Source organism: Podarcis bocagei (genome assembly GCF_964188305.1).
Source record: "Podarcis bocagei genome assembly, chromosome: 2".
NCBI lineage: Eukaryota > Metazoa > Chordata > Lepidosauria > Squamata > Lacertidae > Podarcis > Podarcis bocagei.
In genome coordinates, this window is record NC_138126.1 from 68,904,830 (window position 1) to 68,927,578 (window position 22,749).

At 43.2% G+C, this 22,749-nt stretch overlaps 1 protein-coding gene across 1 annotated transcript in view; it reads left to right on the plus strand.

The window, feature by feature from the left end:
• Positions 1-22,749, plus strand: part of ANXA6 (annexin A6) — a 37,687-nt gene that overhangs the window by 460 nt on the left and 14,478 nt on the right. The window contains exons 2-12 of the mRNA XM_081180749.1: positions 6,336-6,391; positions 14,152-14,242; positions 14,472-14,566; positions 16,579-16,692; positions 16,899-16,989; positions 17,546-17,625; positions 17,706-17,762; positions 18,729-18,822; positions 20,107-20,202; positions 20,780-20,838; positions 21,759-21,881. Coding sequence (XP_081036875.1) covers positions 6,374-6,391; positions 14,152-14,242; positions 14,472-14,566; positions 16,579-16,692; positions 16,899-16,989; positions 17,546-17,625; positions 17,706-17,762; positions 18,729-18,822; positions 20,107-20,202; positions 20,780-20,838; positions 21,759-21,881 — 918 coding nt within the window. The 5' untranslated portion in view covers positions 6,336-6,373. The remainder of the gene's footprint in view (positions 1-6,335; positions 6,392-14,151; positions 14,243-14,471; positions 14,567-16,578; positions 16,693-16,898; positions 16,990-17,545; positions 17,626-17,705; positions 17,763-18,728; positions 18,823-20,106; positions 20,203-20,779; positions 20,839-21,758; positions 21,882-22,749) is intronic.

Below are 22,749 nucleotides of genomic sequence, written 5' to 3' on the forward strand. Positions count from 1 at the left end.
CCAATTCTAGTTGCACTCATTACAAAATACCTCAAAGTTTAAATAAATATAAAAAGGGAGAATATTTCTCACGACAAGTCTTCCGTCAACCCTGCTAGGGATGTTAATTGCTTACAATAATCTTTCAAATATCGTATACATTCACACCAGTCCTTTTGATCGTGCTGGTTTCGGATTTTTCCCGTCAACTTAGCTAGTTTTGCAAAGTCCATCGTTTTCAACTGCTACTCTTCTTTCGTTGCTACTTCTTGTTCTTTCCATTTTTGGGCTAAAAGAATTCTTGCCGCTGTTGCTGCATACATAAACAGTCTTTTATCTTTCCTTGGTATCTCTTCACTCACTTTCGTTGCCCGTTTAAAGCCAGACTTTCTCTCTCTTAAGAAGTATGGCTTTCTGCTTTGCAATGCAAGCCCTCAGGAGCCGCATAATACAAGCTCCTCGCTAGCTAGGAAACTTGCCTTGAGTTTTCAATGACTTGGCTCTTTGTAGAAGCCGGTGGGTGTGGCCCTGGCAGATCCAGTTTTGGCAAACTGCCTGATCTATTTGAGTCAAAGAGGTTCGGTTTCTACTTTTGCTGGGGTGAAACTGCAGCCCCATCTCTTTAGGCTGCTTTGGCACTCGATGGCGTCTTTGTTCTAAAAGGACTTGTCTTTTGTGCACGTTTGTTCCATTTTTAGCTAAATTCCCCATCTTGTCTTCATTTGCTTTGCAATCGTGGAGAAGAAAAAAATGTGCCAGCTGAAAACCTAGTGCCTTTTCGCACCTAGCTTTTCTATCTCAGTTTCTAGCACTGCCCCAAATACAGTACTAGTCTTGGATTGAGCTGCAGTGGTGGTTTTGGCTGTCTTGTCTGTCTGCATGGGCGTAGCCAGGATTGGGGGTGGGCAGGCTTTTGGGGGGGGCAGAACCTCAGATTTGTATTGATTTTGATGGATTTAGAGGGGCAGATGTCCCCTGCCTCCCTGGCTACGCCCATGTCTGTCTGTCTACAGTCTTTGCACACCAGTAGATGCAGCATAGGAGCAGAAGAAGTTGAGCACCACGCCAAAGCTGTATTCATAACGCTAATCCATATTTGTAAGGCAAAATGCTATTAGGAATGTTGACACTATGGACCCAGAGAGTGAAACTGGTAGCAAATCAATACAGTAATGTAAGAATCTTTTTTCCAAAGTAACCCACTCCCCCCAAAACACATGTCGGCATAAAATGTTAGGCATATGTTTAAACTGCTACCAATTTTCCTGTGGGGAGGGAGGTATGTCTGCTTTTCTTAATTAATAAAATATGAGTAAAGTTTTATATATGATTCCTTTCTTGATGGGAAGTTGCAGGAGGGTAAAAGACTGCTATTTTGATGCTCTGTTTAGTTACATTTGAAAATCATGTCCTTATGATTCAGGACAGGCAGGGCTGGGTCCAAGCGCATGGAAATGATTGGGGCTTTTTCTATTTTAGGTGCAGGCAGTGACCATTTTTGTGACTTCTGATCTAATTTTAATAGAATGTATGTATTATCCTGAACAAAAATAGGATTGGAGAGCTAAGGCTTAAATAGTCACGAGTCGTTCCTCAAAAATCATGTGAGCACAAACAGTAGCATTTAAAATATTTTGCTTTTAGTCTGTTTTGTGTATTGATTTTAAGTCTTCTTCAACCCTGAAGACAATTGCACAATGGAGTAAGCCCTCCTGTGGATCTTACTTCTGCATAAACATGTATGGGATTCTGCAGTTTTTGAGAACCTAAGTATTTCTATTATGTTGGCAACTGGGGTCTTAAAGGAAGGCCCTTGGCACATGTAAGCTGTGTGCTACAGCTATGAGATCTACCCAGCCTTGTAAAAGCCCTTATTTCCTTCGGACTGGGTGGGGCTTGCCTGTGCCATATTGTTTCTGGAATGACTTTTAGGCTGCTGTTCTATGCTCCTATCTGGGAATAAACCCCATTGAACTCAGTGAGGCTTTCTTCTGAATAGATGTTTTTGGATTCTGCTATAGGCTATTTGTTTAAATTGGGAATGAAATGTTTCTGATGCAGGCTACAGTGTGAGTGTTAGTGCTTAATAACTGCCTTCACAGCATACTGCTTCCAGTGTTTAAAAATAGCCCTCAGCTCATGCTGTTTTGGATTCATGGAGCAAGAAAATATATACCTGAAAATACAGATTTCTAGCTGTTGTGAGGAAAGGTTAGACGCGTGAGCAAGCTGCCTTTATGTTTAACCCACCAGGCACACTCTTTCAAGAGTGGAGAAGGCAAGGCAATTTTTAGGAAGCCACTAAAGAAGAGAACAGGCTACCTTGCTGCTTCCTCAAGAGATCCTAACAGTTCTCAAAATGTTAACAGGCTATTTGTTCATTCTGTTTTCCATTCAGAGACATGGGTGCATTGCAATCTCATTCATTCGCTCTAGTAAATCATTTGTCATGGGGTGTTTTCAAAATGTTTTTCTTTTAAGCTCCTACAAAATAAAGGCCTTCCCTAACCTTTTACCAGATTCAGTTGGTTTGCCAGCGATGACCATTCCTGGGCAGAGGGATCCATGCATTGGTAACCTTAATATTAGGTTACTGTAATGCTCTTTTCCTGGAGTTGCCCTTACAGCTGGTCCAGAAGCTTCATCTACTACAGAATACTGTAGTGCTTCTGCTAACTGGAACATTTTATCATGCACATGCAATAAGGCTGAGATGCTAGGCTTGAAGAGAAGTTTTCAGGGATGGCATATAGGCCCCATTTTTGCACAAACTGAATTTCTTCTTACCGACTACCCTTAGATGTGTTGCAGAACTAAACATTTGCTGCTGCTTGTACTCTCTTTCACCACTTTTCCATTCAATAGCGTGTGTTTGCTTTTAGGCAACTGAAGTCCACTGGTTGTAAATGCCTTTGTCTGTTTGTTCTTTAAAAGCTATTGTCATAGAGACAAAATGACACCATCACCAGAGATGGGGGAAAACCTTGCAGTTCTTTGGAAACCTAGCACTGCACAACCTTGGGGGGTTGGTACTAGTGTGCCCTTCTTATTTTGAGTCGGTACAAAATGTCTGTGTACCCATCACTTGTTCTTTCCAGAGTCAAATGAAGTAGAGTTATTAGTCATCAAAGTATGCTTGCCACCCTTCACTCCTGTCATTATTCTGTGCATTTTTGTCTGAATGTATGTGATCTCCCCCCACTCCCTTGGCCCCAGGATGGAGGGGGGAAATCTCATTTTCTTGGCAGGGTGAAAGCAAACTTTCAATCTGGAGACTTTATACACTGTGCACCCAAAATTTTGCATACACCGGATGTGAGCTCCTTGAGTACTGGGACAGGAAATGGGGCAGGCTTCAATCACACCACAATGTGAAGATTTTTTTTTAAAGCAATCCATCAGTGTATAAATTTTGCCAAATAAGCATTACTGTTCATAACCACAACGTTCTAAGATTCTACTAAAAGCAATAGGACTGTGTCCTCTTAACTCTTAGAAACACTGAGGTGGAGAATGGCTATTGATCCAGGCTAAAGTATTGCATGGATATGCCCTTCCCACAGGCACTTCTCCTTAGCCATGGATGTGTGTGTCAGTTGCTGCCGTTCATGATCTTGTCTTGGTTGCTTTCTGTTCGTCTACCCTGGGCCCCTCCCGGGGCCACATCCTCTTTGAGTACTTTTGTGTGTCCTTGAACTGTGACACAGTGCCTCTTGCCTGCCTGAAGCAAGGCAGTGTGGTATGTGTGCTTGTGTAGAAGCCTCTGCCTTTCTGCATTGCTGCTGGGATGTAACCTACGATAAAAAGTGAGGGTTGCATCCATTTGTTCCCTCAGGTTGAAAAGCTTCCCCACCTCATATCTAGCCTCAGAACCATCAGCATTCCCAATGCGTTCCCTTTCACACTGATTTTTGTTCAATATATTCCAGCTTTCGTAGGGTCTGCATGGACAAATGATGAAGTGTTAGTACCACTGATCATGTACAAATCTCTTTGTATGTAGCCTTCAACTAGGGATAAGTTGAAACAGCATCCCTGGCTTTGCGGCTGTGTTTCCAAAGCTGCAAAGAGGCAGGTTATCTTTTCATAGTCCTTCACCGTGGGGCCTGTGAACAAGGCAAATGATTTGTTCAACTTACTGTAAGCAGAGACCACACTCTTGCTTGGCACTATTCTCCTGCCCCAGCCCCTTCCCCTCCAACTGTTTGATGCAGCAGCAAAGAGAAGGCAGGTTGTATTGCCCTCACTCTGATTTGGCTTCCTGCTAATGCTAGATGGCCAATCCAAATTTATTTTTTAAGTTGAAATATTTTACTTTGCAACAGGAATGGGGAGCCTGTGGCTGCCCAGATGTTATTGGGACTCCAGCCCCCCTTCACCCCAGTCAGGACAACCAGTGGGCAGGGATGATGACTTACTATCTTTCTAACCTATTTATTCCCTAACTGTAACCCTAAAACTATAAGACATAATAATCCATTATAATCATATTCAGCATAAACTCTTTAAATAATCTGCACCAGCAAATGTCACAGGCAGGTGAAATACTAAACTGCCCTCGGCATAGCCCAAGTGCCTGAGTAAAAAAAGTAGGTTTTAATTTGGTGCAAAATATACCCAATGTTAGTGTTATCTGGGCCTTCAAGGGAGGGCCATTCTGTAACAGACGTGTTACTTGGTTCTTTCCCATGTCTCCAATTTATGTGGATATGGGATGCAGATGGGAAACAAACTCCCCACCCGCCAGCACATCAGGAATGTATGGATACAGGGGTTCTATATGAGACTACTGGCAGCTGCCACATTCTACGCTAGCTGCAATTGCTGTGCTATCTTCTAGGGCAGCTTCATGGAGAGCCCACTGCAGTAATCTAATCAGGCGGTTACTGCTGTGACCAGCCGGTCTTTGCACCATACCAGTCCCACCAACACCCTACCCCTCTCCTTCCTTGTAAGCAGCTGGGAAACAAGTGCAGTGGCTCCGCCCCATGCAGCAAACTGCTTCTGAGGACATGGAGAAACAAAGCTTGGTGTCACCGCCCAGAGCCCATATATAATGGCAGGTGTCCTTCCCATTATATATGCAAGTCAGAGATCTGTGACCAATCTCGGTCTCCTTGTTATGTACTTGTACGATTTATGCCATGGGTAGGCAAACTAAGGTCTGGGGGCCAGATCCAGCCCAATTGCCTTCTAAATCCAGCCTGTGGACAGTCCGGGAATCAGCATGTTTTTACATGAGTGGAATGTGTCCTTTTAATTAAAATGCATCTTGGGTTATTTGTGGGGCATAGGAATTTGTTCATTTTAAAAAATCAAAATATAGTCCTACTCCCCAAGGTCTGAGGGACAGTGGACCGGACCCCTGCCGAAAAATTTGCTGACCCCTGATTTACGCTGTGGTGTGTGCGTATCTTACTGCATGCCCCAATTATGGGTTTGTATGTAAGAACTATTTCGAAAGCACATATTAAAACATAATGCCCAAAGCAGCCCTGGGCTCCTTTGTCTTGCTTTAGGTACTCAGTAGCATGCTTCCCGAATACTAAAGGGTTACTTTCTTACTGGAACTCAGCCCAGTAGACAGACCGCAGTGCAGAGATGAGATGTCTGCAAGGAGCTCGCGTACATTTTTACTAGCTGGAATGCCTCCACTCATTGGCGATCTGGACTGTGCTCACAATCTTTTTGATGTGGGCTTCCCTCCCTCCCTCCACCGTCAAAGTCGTGGCTGAGAGCTGTGATGTTGTTCACCAAGCCCAGCTCAAGGATGATCTTGCAGGGAAACTGGTGGGTGGTGCTGTAGGGGCCAGTTTCTGATGTACCATAAAGCTCAATATATCTCCCTCCCCAAAAGGGTGAGTTTTACATAGGAGCATCCCCTGAGGATGGTTCAGTGTTGGAGCACACCTTTTGCATGCAGAAGCCCCAGGTTCCACCCCAGATATCTTCAGTATGGCACATTTAAGTGAAAGCACATTTAAGTGAGTTTTGACTTTTCATAGAAGCTGTACTGTCATTTTATGTTAAATTATATATATATATATATATATATATATATATATATATATATATATATATATATATATATATATTGATAGTATTATAGAGCAATTAGAATATTTATTTTGTATCACAGTTTTGTTCATCGTAGTTTATTGTTAATACTGGGAGGCAGAAATGTATTCTTAGAGACCTGCTCTCAGTATAGTTGGAGTTGGGTGAACCAAGCAGCTTCTTGTGTTTCCTGTGTGGAGTATGCTGAAGTTTAGGTCCATCAGGATAATAAAATTAAAGGATTTTTTTTTTGTTGCCATCCACATGGTTAATATATCTCCTTTTCTTCTGTTATGCAGCATCCGCCACCTCTTCTGTTAATACTGATCCAGAAGTCATGTCAAGCAGCGGAAAGGTAAGGTATCTCTTGTTTCTAATCTTGCAACACCTTGCTAATGAGGGAAGGTCACTCAGGCTTTTGATATCAGGAGTGAAGGAACGAATCTTTCCCCTTGCAGCTGTGGTTTGTTTCTGAGAATACGATCTTGAGCACAGTTTACATTCTTTCCTCCTGCAGCCAGCGTTGGAGCTAAACAAAAAGCAGATGTATGCTAAATTCCAAAAATGAAATCTCTACAGTGCAGAGTAGGATGAGTGAGCTGGGGGAAATAGAAAATGAAGCAGAAAAGGGGGGAAGAGAGGAGCTCTGTTCGTTCAATCAATAAAACTAGATGTAGTTCAGATTTCCAGAGGCTTCCATAGCAGATGTGTTAGGGCAGGCTTCCGCAACCTCAGCCCTCCAGATGTTTTTGGCCTACAACTCCCATGATCCCTAGCTAGCAGGACCAGTGGTCAGGGATGGTGGGAACTGTAGGCTCAAAACATCTGGAGGGCCAAGGTTGAGGAAGCCTGTGTTAGGGGATATTCGGCCTCAAGGGCATCTTAATTGAGGGGCTGAGTTGAGACCTTGTTCTGAGTGCACCACTTTAGGTGTTTGCTGTGTTTAGGGGTTTGCTGTGGGGGCAGCTGAGAGAGGCAGTAGGGCTGCAAAAGGAGGAGCAGAGAGGGAGTTCATTAATTGGGCTCTCACTACATGTGCTATTTAGAATAAGGGGCTGGGAACCATCTTCAGCATTGTGAACAGTCAGTCCAAAACTGATTCTTTTTTCTTTTTGAAAAGAGAGGGGGTTGCCACGTTAAATAAATCTGAAGCGAAATCTTCCTTTAAACATTGCCTGAGATGTGTGGGAGCTGCTTTTGCCTGGGTGGCTCCCGGGTGGCTGCTGGAGTAATGATTAAACAACTTGGACACAGGAGTGAGGCTGCCAATGACCTGACTGGGTTGCGCATGATTGGGTCACTTAAATATTATGCAAGCAACAAGGATGCTGCTTCCAGAAAGCTGGCACCTGCACGACTAGGATGACATTTAAAGATCTCCTGGGTTGTGAAATCAGTAAGTGCCAGGCATCTGTGTGTGAAATCATTCTAAATGTAATACTACTTAATTGATTTTCTCTTGGTACTGTACTTAATAATTTTTTTTGTCATGCAGAGGATATTGGTCAGGGTAGATGTGCCAGTGGGTATTACTGGATGATGTGGCCAGGCTCTTTTTCATACATGCCTTGGTTCTGAGTCTAAATGAACACTCTCACCATAAAAAGGATGCCAGCAGTTGTGAATTTCTCTTCTTTTCGTGTGGGCATAATTTGAAAGACTCCAATGGTTTAATGTTTTCTGAGACAGTTCATTCTACATTGCATCATCATAGTGGCACACCTTCTGGGGGAAAATAGAATAACAAGTGCTTTGTACCATTTGTACACGTGGAACAGTTGAGGTTTGAATGTCTCTTAATGGGATGGATTATTACAGTTTATTAAATGTATTTAACTGGGCTACACCAGCAGCAATATGTAGCCTACCAGTTGGCAGTGAAAGAACATCAGTGAACTGGGCAGGGTGAGTGAGGACACTATGTGGATTTTGCACCTTGGAAAGCATGTCTTGGGCTGAACCTGGCATTGGCAAGGAAAAGAAGGCTTCAGCTGTACCACCCATCATCTAAAGGGCAGTAGAGCCTAAGCCTACTAGATTGGGTCACTGGGCTGATGGTAGTTGTAGTCCAAAGCAGCTGGAGAGCATCAGGTTGTCAAAGGCTGGCCCATGCTTTAAAAGGGGGCTGTGAGCTGTAGGTTTTAGAAACAGCAAAACCTTGCATAAACCTACTTTCTAGAGATGAAAGTGATATTAGTGTACATGCCACTAGCAGTGAATCTTCATTTATCTCTCTGGAAAAAACTGCAGCCTAAGTTTAGTCAGGTGCAAGTGTAGTCTGAGATAATCGACTGGACCTTCATAATCCTTTCTGTTACTTTGCAACAACAGGTTCCTGTGCATTTCCCTCTCTGGCCCATTGTCATATGTTTCTTGATGGCATTTTTTAAATAAATAAAAAATACAATGTTGCTTCATTCTGTAGATGGCCCTGTTTCTGCTATGTTAGTTAATTGCCACACAGGGTGACAAGCTGCAAAAAAAAAGCACCCTGGCACTTCATATGTTTAGAACCCAGAAGCTGCCATGCAGGAGAAACTCCCCACAGGCAGGAAATCATTCTGACAGCACACCGTGGGCATCCCCCCAACTTTGCTCTGATGCACTTTGAATAGCTCTGGGGCCCTGATAAATATTTCAGGGAGTCTTAGAGGAAATCCCCCAGGGCAGGTGCCAATGGAACACAGCTGCTGTTTTTGACACACCTTCCAGGGGGCAATTCTTGTCATGCAGTCTTTTTTGTTGCCTAACGCTCTTTCCAAGGATGGAAACAAAAATACATTTGCAGGCCGAAAGTTAAAGACCCTTTAAAGATCTATGGCAATTTCAGAAACAGGAAATGCTTAAAGTTGATGGAATGGTGGGCATTGGCTCCATATGTGGACAGCCATGCAGATTGTGCGGTCAGCGCTTGCCCACCACTTCCTCAATCAACGATATGGATCAGCAAGGACAAAGGGGAACAATGGACTGTGGAACTCAGTTGGTAGATGCATCCCGAACCACTAGCACCTACTAGTTTGTTTGTCTGGTGTTCTTTGGCTAAGTAACTTACAACCAAAACATAAGAGGCCTTGCTTAAGATACTATCTGCTTTTGTAGATAGCACTATCTTCTCCCTCCGCCCATGTATATGAGCATGAGGGTTGATTAAGTTTCATAAATGCACATACTAGTTTTCATTCTGAGATCTGAGTGCATGGCAAGGGAGATGCTGCATAGTAATACAGTTTATATCCTTGAAAATCAGTTCTTGAGGCATGGTGCTGCTGAAACATGCAAACAGGTAATGGACCTCCCAAAGATGCATACCAACTTTTATTCCAATACTTCAAACTTGTAGCTGGAGGTATTTTTCTTTTTTCCTCCCCATACCAAGCTGGTATTATAACATAATTGGGTTCTGAGTGTGTGGGGTTTGTGTTGCTGTTTTTTTTGTAATTCTGTTGAATAATGAAACGTTGGAATGAAATTTGTTAAAGCACAGCTGAATGCTAAACAAAAGGCCTAACTTTGTGGCCAAAAAAGACGGGGCATCTGTCAGCAGTAGAATAATAGTGCCTAAGAACTTAACACAGTCTCTTTTCTGCAGCAGGTGATGTTTTAAAAAAAAAACACCCACCATACGAATGGCACAAAGAGGACTTTCTGTACTCAAGTTACGAGAATCTGTGTTGATCTTGTGACAAGCACAGATGCACTTTGGGGAGTCTTATCTGTTTCTAAAAATGCATGAAAATGGAACGCCAAAACTATAAGACTTGGAAGCTGCTTCTTAGGTCATGCAGATTCTGTTTCCTGAGAATCTGTTTATTCCAGATGCTTTCCCAATCAATTTCTAGTGCAGCAAATGTGTTGTTACACATTTGTTGTCACATGCCTTTTCTGGACTATTAGGCATGTTGTGCTTTCCTAGCAGCTGGGAAAATGTGTCTTATCCCATCTCAACCCTGAACACGAGCAAAAAAGGCCTTCTTTGTATAGATTTATTTATTACATTTATATTCCAGCTTTATCTCCCAATGATCTCTAGGTGGTGTACATGTGGTTCTCCTCTCCATTTCATTCTCACAACAACCCTGTGAGGTAGGTTAGGCTAAGAGATGGCGACTGGCCCAAGGTCACCAAATGAACTTCATGACTGAGTGGGGGTTTGAACCCTGCTCTCCCAGGCCTTAGTCCCAGCAGTCCCCCCTTGGAGTTGTACCTGTCCCCTTATTGTTGAAGACATTTCTGTTTACCCAGATCTTTTCAGTTCGATAGGGCAGTATTTTAGCTTCGTATTGGTTTTTATTTATTGATGCAGTTTAGCTGTTATGCTTAACAGGCTCTGGGCTCTGTTTGAGGAAGTGTGAGCCACTTATCATAGGCTTATGTGGTTTCCCTACATGCAAGTGATTTTTGCGGAAGTAATGCTGGGATGTATCAACGTGACCTTCACTTTTTGTACAGCCAGTCCAGAGATCTGGTACAGTTCACAGAGCTAGCGTAACGTAATTAGGCTGTGTGTTGCACTTGGACCATGGAGACAAGATTTTCAATTCCCAGTTTGAGGGCGAGGCAGTTATTTACGGATTTGTTCAGGGACATATCGACATGACACGTGTGTCTCTGGAAACTCTCAAGGGTGGGTTTTCCTTTTCCTTTTGCATTTCCTGGTGATCCCTACATGATTGAAATCCTCTAGGTCTGTGTTTGCCAGGACCTACCAGAACCACTTCTTGCCCGGTGCCTCCTCACTTGCCTGCCATGCCAGCACCAGCAACATCTTGCAGTGGTGTTTAGGACCAGAGAGGTTACGGGGGGGATGAGGGCAAAGAGTCAGGGGGGTATTAAAGGAAATTAAGGTGAGGGAAAAGGTGGTGGTTAAAATAATAAACTGGGAATAGAAAGGAAGTAGATAAGCGAGGGACACCGCTATAGGAGGAAGTGAATGTATAGGGTGAAGGAAACTGGTGGTTGCAGGGAAAATAAGGAACCAGTTCAGTGTGAAAGGAGAATGGGAAATGAGTAAAAAAAACTTGGAAAGGGATGTGGAACTGGGAAGCTTTCTTCACTTAGCACTTCCGGATCAGCAGAATCTGCCTAAATAAAGAGGGTGGTTCACAAAATCTGCACAGCAAATGTCTGTACTTTGCTTGTGGAAAACTGAGCTGTGCAACTCCTTGCCGGAAGGAAAGCCCTCTGGCAAATAAATTTGGCCATTTCCAAAGATGGATTAGCTATCAGTAGAAACTGATGTTGGTAATTGTGCATGGATTGTGCCAAACTGCCTCCATCTGCCGCTATTTTGTCACTGGGGGTCCTCAGTAATTTCCAACTGTTTCTAGTGGGTCTGGGGGGGTGGGAAGTCTTGAGAATCCCTGAGCTAGATGTGAATAGAGTTGGCAAAGGTTTTCCCCTCTGAACAACCATTTGGGTATGTGTGTGGGAGATGCTGGGAAGATGACATCTATCATTCTCACATCTTGTTACATGAGAGCATTCTCCCAACCCTCTCCAGAAAGAGGAATAATTGTGAAGTGATGTGTCATAAGCCCTGGAATCTCAGGACAGATATTTCAGAAGGTTCTTCCAGAGAGATTAGTGTGGGATGGGCAGCAGTGTCTCAGCTCCTTGTGCATTGATACTTCTAGAGGGGTGGATGTGCAAGTAGGGAACTGTCATTGTGAGACCAAGTTGGCAATATGAATAGAAGAGCAGAATTCTGGGCAGAGCAGCGCCTCTATTAATAACTTCAAGGGCTCTGGCCATCTGTCAGGAAGCCAGACTGACTCATCGGTGTGGGGGAAGGGATAAGGAGAAACTGATTTCAAGAATTGCCTGTGCAGTTAGGATATTCAGATCTCTTAAGCTTTCTTCAAAATCTAGGGGCCCATTTTCCACCATTATTTTCTTCCCCGCATGAGAAGCTCTGAACCTGTGACTCACGAAGGAGCATGGGAATTCCCATGGATGTGGCAGTTGCAGCCATGGAAACCAGTGCTAGGTCCATAAACCTTTTTTTACAGGCTTCCCCATATGATTCCATACATATATGAGGCCAAACACTGGCCATAGCACCACATGTGAAAAGGAAAGTAACTGTATTGAATGCAGCCAAAATAGTTTCGTAGGAAGGATTCTAAGTCTTTGTCTAGTGGGGCACGTTGAAAGATGGTGCACAACATTCTGACTGTGGGAGGCGATAGTCTTCTCCCAAAACCACCTGAGCACCATGATCAGAGATAGGGAAGGCTTGTTTGGCCTTGAGTTTCTGGCATCCTTCCTTTCAGTCCTTGCGATGGAACGTCAAATGCTCAAGGGCAGTGCTCTGCCACTGAATTCCATTGTGGTTTCATTTATGGGTTGAACAGTCTAAATACCTCTGCCTCAACATCAAATCTACTTTGCAAAGGTTAACCCTGACAGGTGTTACCAGATGTAATCTTGCCATACATTTTGGTTCCCAGATTTCCAAAAGTGTGGAGGCTGGTACGAAATTATGTCATTGCCTGCCTACCAGAGGGACTGGACACATTCCAATTTGCTTATAAAACGAAAAGATCGACAGAGGACGCTGTGGCGATTGCCCTCCATGCCGTTCTTGCACATTTGGAGCAGCGGGGGGGGGGGATGCCAGACTGCTTTTTGTAGATTTCAGCTCGGCATTCAATACCATTCTACCACAACGTCTGATGTCTAAACTGGAAGATCTGGGGCTTCCGTTATCACTTTGTGGGTGGATATTGGACTTTTTGTCAGACCGCCCCCAGAGGGTTCGGTTGGGCCCTTATACCTCTAGTATGCTTAAGACTAACATAGGAACACCACAGGGATGCGTACTCAGTCCGCTCCTTTATATTCTCTACACGTACGATTGTGTCGCTGCTCACCCTAGTAATAGGGTTGTCAAATTTGCAGATGACACAACCGTGATTGGGCTCATCTCTGAAAGGGAGGGTGAAACGGACTATAGAGATGAGGTGGAGCGGCTGACAGAGTGGTGCAGAGCTAACAACTTGCTCATAAATACAAGGAAGACAAAGGAGCTTGTGGTGGACTTCAGGAGACAGAAGAGCAATGTCCAGCCACTTTTGATTGATGGGGTCTGTGTGGAGAGGGTAACAACGTTCAGATTTTTGGGCATTGAATTACAAGAGGATCTGTCCTGGAGTGTCAACACAAGGGGGCTTGTGAAGAAGGCGCAGCAGAGACTGTACTTTTTGAGAATTCTAAGGAAAAACCATCTTCCACAGAAACTGCTGCTTGCCTTCTATCACTGTGCCATTGAGAGCGTGCTCACTTATGGCTTATGTGTGTGGTACGGAAGCTGTACTACCCAGGACAGGTTGGGGTTGTGCAGAGTTGTTAAGGCAGCAGAGAGCATTGTTGGCTGCCCACTCTCCACCTTAGAGCAGATTTATGCCACAAGGTGCCATAGGAAGGCACTGGACATAGTAAAAGATCCATCGCATCCTGGTCACTGTCTCTTCGAGCTCTTGCCGTCGGGACGGAGATACAGGACGATGAAGACAAGAACGAGTCGTCTTAAGAACAGCTTCTTCTCCAGAGCGATCTCGGCCCTGAATGGGAAGCCTGGACTTTGAAAGTCATCTAATCTTCCTTGCTGTGTTATACTGTATTGTTTTAATTAGTGTTTTTATAGCTGTTTTGATTTTGTGTGGAGTGCCCTACCTGGGTGGATGGAGCAGCCAAGCAATTTCGTTGTTCCCAAGAGGGGGCAATGACAATAAAGATATTATTATTATTATTATTATTATTATTATTATTATTATTATTATTATTATTATTATTAAACACCGTAGTTCCAAAATGCCTACCTAGGTCTGGCCTTGGCAGCTTAAAGAATATCTGTTGGCTCACGCCAGCTAAGCCACCTTGGCTGACCTGTGCTCTGATGCAACTTGAAACCTGGCTGCTTTGGAGTCTGTATTTTTCTGTTCTGGGCTGTAGTGAAATCCTTCAGGGGGAAGAACTCCACAAGTGTGGAGCAACTGCTGGCCATGCCCTCCCACGTGCCATCATTGTATACATTCTGCACATGGCATATTGTTTCCTTATTGAGCCGCCTAATTGGTAACAGCCTCATTGCCTTTTTCTCTTTGTTTCTAGGCTGGGAGATACAGGGGTTCAGTGAAGGATTATCCAGATTTTGATGCCAACCAGGATGCTGAGGCCCTCTATAATGCTATGAAGGGATTTGGTATGTGTCCTGCAACAGTTGTCTTCTGTGCACTTGAATTCAAAATTACTGTGACATTAACAGGATTTTGGCTTCATTTTTCCTATATTTTCTGTGGTCCCTATTTTTATCTGGAGTTGCATCGGGGGGGGGGGGGGAGTCAGGGTATAAATAAATATATAATAGTTTCTAATAGGAACTGTATGGTTTTACTGTTTTAGGCATGACTCATCCTCTTTGTCTTCCGCAGGCAGTGACAAGGAAGCCATACTTGAACTAATAACATCCAGAAGCAATAAGCAAAGACATGAAATCTGCCAGGCATACAAGGCTCTTTATGGCAAGGTAAGTTTGAGAAGGGATTGTTCTGTTTTGCAAGCAACTACCACATGCAAGTTTCATCTCGGCTGGGGAGATTAATGAAAAATCTCTTTGACTTTTTGGGAATGCAGTTAGTGGAAACCTTTCAGATGTGATCCATAGATTCTAAAATTGGACACAGCATGGGGCAATTCAAAGGAAGCAGCCTGAGGAACATGGAGGGTAGAATTTGCACCAGGCTCCTAATTCTATATCTCTTTACTGGGATGTGAATGGAATCCCTCCCTTGCAACACAGAACCCCTCCTATACAACACTGGCAGACATAAGTGACGGGATCAGAGAACACACTAGAGTTCATCCTACCTGAGCATTCTGTTTGGGAAACTCGAATCTACTATTTTAGGCATAAGATACCCTGCTGGCCGTGTTGACTGCCTAAAACCCACTACACACAAACACACACACAAAGAGAGACAGAGGGTGAGTGAGTTCCAGAAGCCTGTATTTTGCAGCACAGATGGGTTTGATCAACAGGGACCAAGAAGGACATTCATAGAAATGAATTTCTTTTTGGAAGTCCACAAAGCTGGATGCCAGATTTGCCAGTGGTACTCATATCCTTCATTCTGATAACTTTACCTTTCACACCCAGCAGAGAGAGAGAGAGAGACCCTTCCCTTGTCTACATTTTCCACACATCTTAAGCCCTGTTCACAAAATACATGTATGTAGGGCATTTATGCTTTTAAGGAGGGGGCAGCAGTACAGCCCCAATCCCTTAGTTCATTCATTCCCTACATGTTTGTAATGTGTGAATAGGGATGCAGAGAACCCCGATTGTGAGAAGTTTCTTTCTTTGTTCTGTCATGTTAGATAGTGCTCACCCATGAATCTGCAGGGGATGGGGAGGAACTCCAAGAAAGAGGTTGGATCTAGCATCTGTTTGTACTGGACTTTAAAGAGAGGCAGAGAGAAGAAAGTTTGCTGTGTCTCTGTCCAGGGCAAAGTGAAAGGCAATATTATTTCCCACTGCTGAGTCCCCTGGGACATGCTGAGAGTGGGGTGGGGAGGGGCGGGGCAAGGAGGAGTTGGTGTCAACCACAAATAATGATTGCCTGCTAAGCCAGAATTTGTGAACTGCTGCACAGATATGTGTCCATTAGTCTAGTGTGAGATGGCTTCTTTAGCACTGTAGAAATGGGATGTTGGAAAATATTTCAGAATTACGAGGGTCTTTCCATAGTGAAGTGCATTCAGCCAAGATGTTCCATTTCTCTGTCTCCACCCCCCACTACAACCTTAATCTCTCAAAGTGGCACTTTGCTAGATAATAACATGCCTTTAGTAAGCAAATTCTTTATCTTGCTCTCAAACCATTGTGTGCTTTCAAATAATTTCATTGAGAACCACTGTAATCCAGTAGCAAGAAAGGCAGTCTTTGAGTTAGATGACCTTTACTCGGTATTGGGATTCTGCCTTTGTCACAGAGACATTAGGTTGCCCTGGGTAAGTGTCTCCAATCTGCAAAATGAGAATAATAGGGAACTACCTCATAGGGTAGTTTGAACATTCAAACAAGTGTTGTAATATTTAATCTGAATTTGAAAAGTGGTTATATTAATTATTAGTAGCAACAGTGGTATTGACTTCAGTTTCATTGCAGAAATTCAGCATAAAATATATCATTGACTACAACCCAGTGTACATGAGGACAATGTTGGTTATAGTTGGAGGAGAACCATTGAAATTGATGGACTTAACTAACTTAGATCCATTAGTTTCAGTGGGTCTTCTCTGAGTACTACTTGTTTGGCTACAAGCCATAGTTTCCTGTTGCCGCTCTGTCCACAAGGGTGTTAATCTAGCAAAATAAGTAGACCTGGCTCTGACAATAACCTTGAACTCTGAACCTTGAAATTGCTTGTTAGACTACAGGGCCATTCTGACCAATGAGACATCTTCTGACAAAGTGAACCCAGGAAGCAATCTCATTTTCTCTCTCTTCCTCCTCTGTCTTTTCTGCCATTTTATTAGGACCTGATTGCAGACCTGAAGTATGAACTCACCGGGAAATTTGAACGGCTGATTGTGGGCCTAATGAGGCCCTTGGAATACTTTGATGCCAAGGAAATCAAAGATGCTCTCAAGGTAAAGGGGGAGAGAGGGTTAGCCATTGCTTTTGGGGCACATGACAGCAGTGGCCTTCTTTTCACTGTGCCTTTCAATATCATTTTTCCATTGGCGAGTACATTCAGCTCATACTGATCTGCAGAGATGGTTATATGGGTTATTTCATTTTCTTGGGTTGCAGTGTGTTGCGTTTCATACGGCTGACTTGTTTTCCTTACTCTCAGGGTATTGGGACTGATGAGAAGTGCCTCATTGAGATCCTGGCTTCTAGGACCAATCAGCAGATACGTGCTCTAGTGGAGGCCTACAAGGATGGTGAGTATAGATGGTAGGGGCTGTGACATTTCCCTGGATTTTGAGCAGACTCCAGCTAAAATTAAAGATATCCGTGATGAAGTAGAGAGTAAACTATTGAACACAGTGGGACTTGCTTCTGAGCAAGCATGCATAGGATTGTGAATGTATCATATAATTGGCACATAAAATAAAATGAGTTTCTTCCTCCATCTTTGTTTGTTTATAAGGATTTATATCTTTTATAAACACTTTCCTGCTTTGGGCAAGTCCTGCTTTGGGCTGCTTACCTACTTATCTCTTCTGCCCTAAGTCTCCTTACAACTTAGGATAATTTTGTTTTAAAAATTCCAATAGAGTTAAAAAATGTAAGTGCTCGAACTCCCAGCCACATGTCTCATTTCAACCCTGCATCCAACTTCCATTGCCTTGCTTTATTCTCCTCAATATATCCCACTTCTCCAGACCCTTATTTTTTGACCCCCTTTCCCCCCCTCTAGTCCTACTGCTAATGAATGCCTTTCTGCCATGGGTTTTGATAACTCATCTCTCTCTCTCTTTTTTAACATTCCCATAGCATATGAGAGGGACCTGGAGGAAGATGTTGCAGCAGACACCTCGGGACACTTCAAGAAGATGCTTGTCGTCCTCCTTCAGGTATGTTGGCCCCTGCACTCAGTATTGTCCCTTCAAATGTTTTGCAGTACTATGGGTTCAATTCCTTGTCCTTTCTACAGGGCACCCGAGAAGAAGATGATGTTGTAAGTGAAGACTTAGTCCAGCAAGATGCCCAGGTTGGTACAATTTACTTGATACCTTGCCCAATTAATGATGATCCAAAGAATGAACTTTGCTTCATCTTAGTACAAATCTAGATTTAGGGGAAATAGGTATACTTGAAAACCTAGCCAATATATTGCCCAGGTGATTCTTGCAGGTTTTGAAATGAGTTCTCTCTGCGTGCACACACCCAATGCATCAGTTATATAGACCTAAAAACAGACACCCCTGGGATGACATCTCCTAGCATGAGAGGTTCAAATCTGAACAGTGCATTTTCTCCACCTATCTGGTATCTGCAGTCAAGGATTTCATGCTTTCCTGAGCCAATTGGAGAACTCATCATTTCCTGGACTGATGTATAGTTTATGAATCCAAAGTAGAGTCTCTGGTTCTAAAATACTGCATCTATTGAACCACTGAAAGCAGTCAGCTCTGCTTTCAAATACTTTGTAAGACTTCTGCACATACTTGTTGGGATGTAGGTATTATGAAAGCTCCTGTTTAGAAATTACTGGTGTTTATGGTACTTTGATATAAAAGCTAAATATCCCCAGCAACTTGAACCACAGAGTGGTGGTTTCCTTGTAAGTATTGTAAGTTATGTGATCAGAACTAAGATTGCAGTCTCCGGCTGAACATATTTCTCAAGGCTTTAGTAGTAAATAATACAATTTGATTTTTGTTTTGTTAAAGACTGAATAGCTTTCCAGTATGTCCTAATGCATCTAGTTGAAAGTAAGACCCGGTGATAACATCCTATTATTGCTTGGTTTGCTGATTGCATAAGTCTGATAGATTTTGCTTACTGTTTTTGAGAATTCACCAATAGTTTCCTCTTGAGTTGCATGCATCATTATTCTAAGACAAATTCCTGTAGAGTTTCAAAGTTAACGACTTTTTTATACTTGCCTCTTCATGGTGATCCCTGTTTTTAAGCTGCTGCTGTTGTGTTTGTGTGTGTTTGTGCTTTCTAAAAGAATCTGTTGGATGCTGGGGAAGCAAAATGGGGCACAGATGAAGCCGAATTCATTTACATTCTTGGAAGCCGAAGCAAGCAACATCTTCGGATGGGTGAGCTTGAGCACTGCATTCAAATACTAGGTTACAAACCACATCTTACACTTCTTTTTAGCCAAACATCACATGTCTTCACAGAGTCCATACCAGTTAAGACCCATCCACACATCTGCTTGTCCCGTGCCCAGGTCCAAGTGGTTTTCCACTTGTCTCACACTTTCTAGACATGAGTCTGAGCAGTTTTGCCCTTGGCCCTCCACTTTCCCTGGGAAAACCCATTCTTTAGTGATAAAGTGGCACAAACATCAATCCGGAGAAAACCCGATTGACATTTGTTCTGATTGAGAGCTAAAGAGTGGTTTTCTCCAGGTTGGGGAACGGCGGGGCAAGGGCAAGACCCCTTAGTTACGATGGACAGGAGTCCATAAACTTGCCCTCTAGTGGCTGAATTATATAACTGATGAGGCCTTGTATGTGTTCTGCCAGAGTTGTTCTTTGCAATTTGGTTATAATGCTACCTTGGCTCCTAAGAACACTTTTTTCTGTTGGATGAATTATTTGATTAGGGGAGAAGCTCACTGCTGAGCAGAAAACTCAATAGTGCGGCCCCTAAGTGATCATCTTTGCAGGTAATAATAAGACAGGAACCTTGACTTAATGAGCCATAATGTGCTCCTGCAGTCAGTTCCCTCTTCATGCAAGTGGGTAAACAAATCAGGAAAAGAGCTTAAGAGTTACATCTGAACCTGAGTTTGTGGCTTGTTTATGCCTAACAAACCAAGATTTATAAACTAACAACAAACCTTGTTTTAAGGCTAGCTGTTGATCCTGGCTTGTTGGGGGAGAAAACATGTTAAAGGGCAACATACTACAACTCCCGCTTCAGATGCAACTTTAACCTAACAACAAACCATAATCTTAAATTCTGACATAATGCTAAGCTATCCCCTTCCTGACTTGTTTCCCTGCTTACACAAATGAGATAAGCGAGGGAGTGATTAGGCTGCATGCACCAGCACAGTATGATTTAGTAAGCCAAGACAAGCCCTGCTGGATCAGTCCAGCAAACCAACCAGATGTCTGTGGGAAGCCAAGGTTCTTGGATTATTATTTCCTGCAAATGCATCCATTGTGGTTTAAATGCCACATTCAAACAAATCCAAAGTTTAATTTGAAAACTATTGTCATTGGAATACTTGTAAATATTTTTAAGGCATGGCAGTTCAGTGGCATTGACTGTTGGTTGACATAGAGTGCAGCCTTCTTTGGGCACAGCAGTGAACCAGAGGTCAGTGCGTGCGAGACTATCCCTCTCCTATGCCTATGCTTTCTTTTCAGTCTTTGATGAGTATCTGAAGATCTCTGGCAAGCCCATTGAAGTGAGCATCCGGGGAGAGCTGTCTGGAGACTTTGAAAAACTGATGCTAGCTGTAGGTAAGTGGGTCAGATCTTGTTATTTGAAGTGGTGTGGCAGACTAGAAGTGACTCCGAAGGTCAGACCCTTTCAGCCTAAACCTGTGGGTCAATTCAGAATTAAAAATGTCAAGGTCTTTGCTAACCCAGTTGATGTTGGGTGTGCTTTAAAAAAAGGCAGACTCCTAAATTTTCTTTAGCTCTGAACTTCAGCTCTGGATTAGGCACATGACTTGATTTAAGGGATGAGACTTTTCAGTATCTAAGGTGTGCTGGAAGGATGAGAGGCAGAACTGATCTTGTCAGCATGGAATGGTAAAGAGTGTTGGGGAGCAGAACAGAGAACTAGAGGTAGGGATGGAATGGAGTTTCCAGTAGGAGGGTCTGGCTGACTCGCTGGAACCCGGAACAGGAGCAATCCGCACTGCGTAATTTTCTTACAGGTCTCATTTGTGTTCTCTGAATATTCCAAAGCATTTTCATTTTTGTGTCTCAGCCCAGGTTTTGAAGGGCTAAGGAAGCGATCACATTTTGCTAGGCAACAGGCAGGGAGCATGAGCCTCTAGTTAACACTTTCTCCTGATTCTTCATTCCACAGTGAAGAATATCCGGAGTACAGCAGAGTATTTTGCAGACAGGCTCTTCAAAGCCATGAAGGTGAGAAGCATTCCAGGAGCCTTGGACAGTGGATTTCTCCCCCTCTTGACTGCTTTGTGATCATCTACATGTTGCACTGTACATATTATAGATGTTGTGTTAAATATGTTACTTCATTTAACTGGTCTTGTTTTTGTTCTAAAAACAGCTTGTCAGTATTGAGACTGTAGAGGGCAGGGGCTTAGACCTTTCTCTGCCACTTTGGTCCTGGCTTAAATTCCCACCTATCTAACTTGCATTTAGCCTCTGGAGATAACTGTCCATTGACAGTAGTCGTCCCCCCCCCCCAATTTCCCCTCTAATGATATTTGAGTAATATGGATATCAGAGATCTTTCACTACAAACATACAGCATTTCTAGAATTAGCCTTTCATCTCCAGTGTCCTTCATAGTGGGGAACACTTTTTGGTGATACAGGCTTTCTTAGTACTCTGTGTAAAAAAACCCTGATAGAGGCATAGGGGGTAGAATCAACCCACTTCCTGTAAAATGGCTGGGAGAGAGAAAGCTCACTCCCCACCATGGGCCATTGGAGCAACAGCTGTTCTGATACCCACCTTCATTGTCAGCATTACCAGGGATTGTTCTCAGGCTGTCAGAGGGCAGCCATCAAAGTCCAAAGGATCCAGAACTATATGACAGCTCCACTTCAGGGAAGACGCAGCTTGACCCAAAAGAGGTCCAAGTACCTTCAAAGTGCTTAGGCCTCCGCATTTGGACTTTGTTCAAAGCAGATTCATTCATTCATTCATTCATTGGATCACATTCCTCAAAAAAGAGCCCAGGGCAATGTACATCAAAAATATGAGCAAAAGATGGTGGAACAGTGCTTGTGTTCATTAATGTTTTTAAGCAAACCCTGATTTCCACCCACCTCCACTTTGGGATATTTTGTGTGACCCTTGTTGATCTGTTTCAGGGCTTAGGAACGAGGGACAACACGTTGATTCGGATCATGGTGTCACGCAGTGAGATTGACATGTTGGACATCCGGGAGATATTCCGGACTAAATACGAGAAGTCACTGCATCACATGATTGAGGTAAATACCGGTTTGCAGCTGGTCTACAATGGAGAAATGAGGGGAGGGGAAAATCCTTCCTTCTGCTCCATAACAGAATTTCCTTGCTCCATCTCTCATACCTCACATTATGCTTCGGAAATATAATCACTCTAGAAAGGCTTGGATAGCCTTAGAGCATGTAGGGACAGACTTCAGAATTGTGGGATCTGCTTTGTGGTTTTTTCGCTGGAATCTTGAGACCCACCAGTGGAGTCAGGTGTAAAAATAGTGGCTTAGAAGGGAGGGTGGAATGAAAACTCTGAGGAAATGGCAAGAACTCCCTGGAGTAAAGGTGGGATATAAATGTAACAGTAAATAAAATAAAATTCAGGAGCAGGGTGCCTCAATGTAAGTACATGATCAAGCCAGGAATTTGTTTTCTGTACTAGGGCTGACCTTGTAATCATTCACACAAAAGTTCATTCCTAGTTTTTCCCAAGCTTCATTTCAGTAGCCCTTAAAAAATTTGGGGGTTGTTAACAAATTTTGGGAGTGAGAAACGCTTGCCAATCTACTGCAAATCACTCAGCAATCTGCCAGTAGATGAAGGACTGCCTCTTGCCCACCCATAGAGAGTTGCTTGAGCTAACCTTTACTTTCTGAGAAACCTAGATGGTGTTTTTGTCATTCATTTGCCCTTTTCTATAAGAATCCACCTCATGTGACTAAAGGATTTGGAGTTTCTCTTTCATTTTCTAAACAAAATTCTAGTTCAAGAAACAATGAAATGGAAGAAAACTTGGGTCCTGTTTCCAGGCTTCCCACAGGCATCTAGTTGGCCTTTGCTCTGCATGTTGTAACGTATTTGCTTCTGGGGACAGAACAAAGAGTTCCCATAACCCTCTGT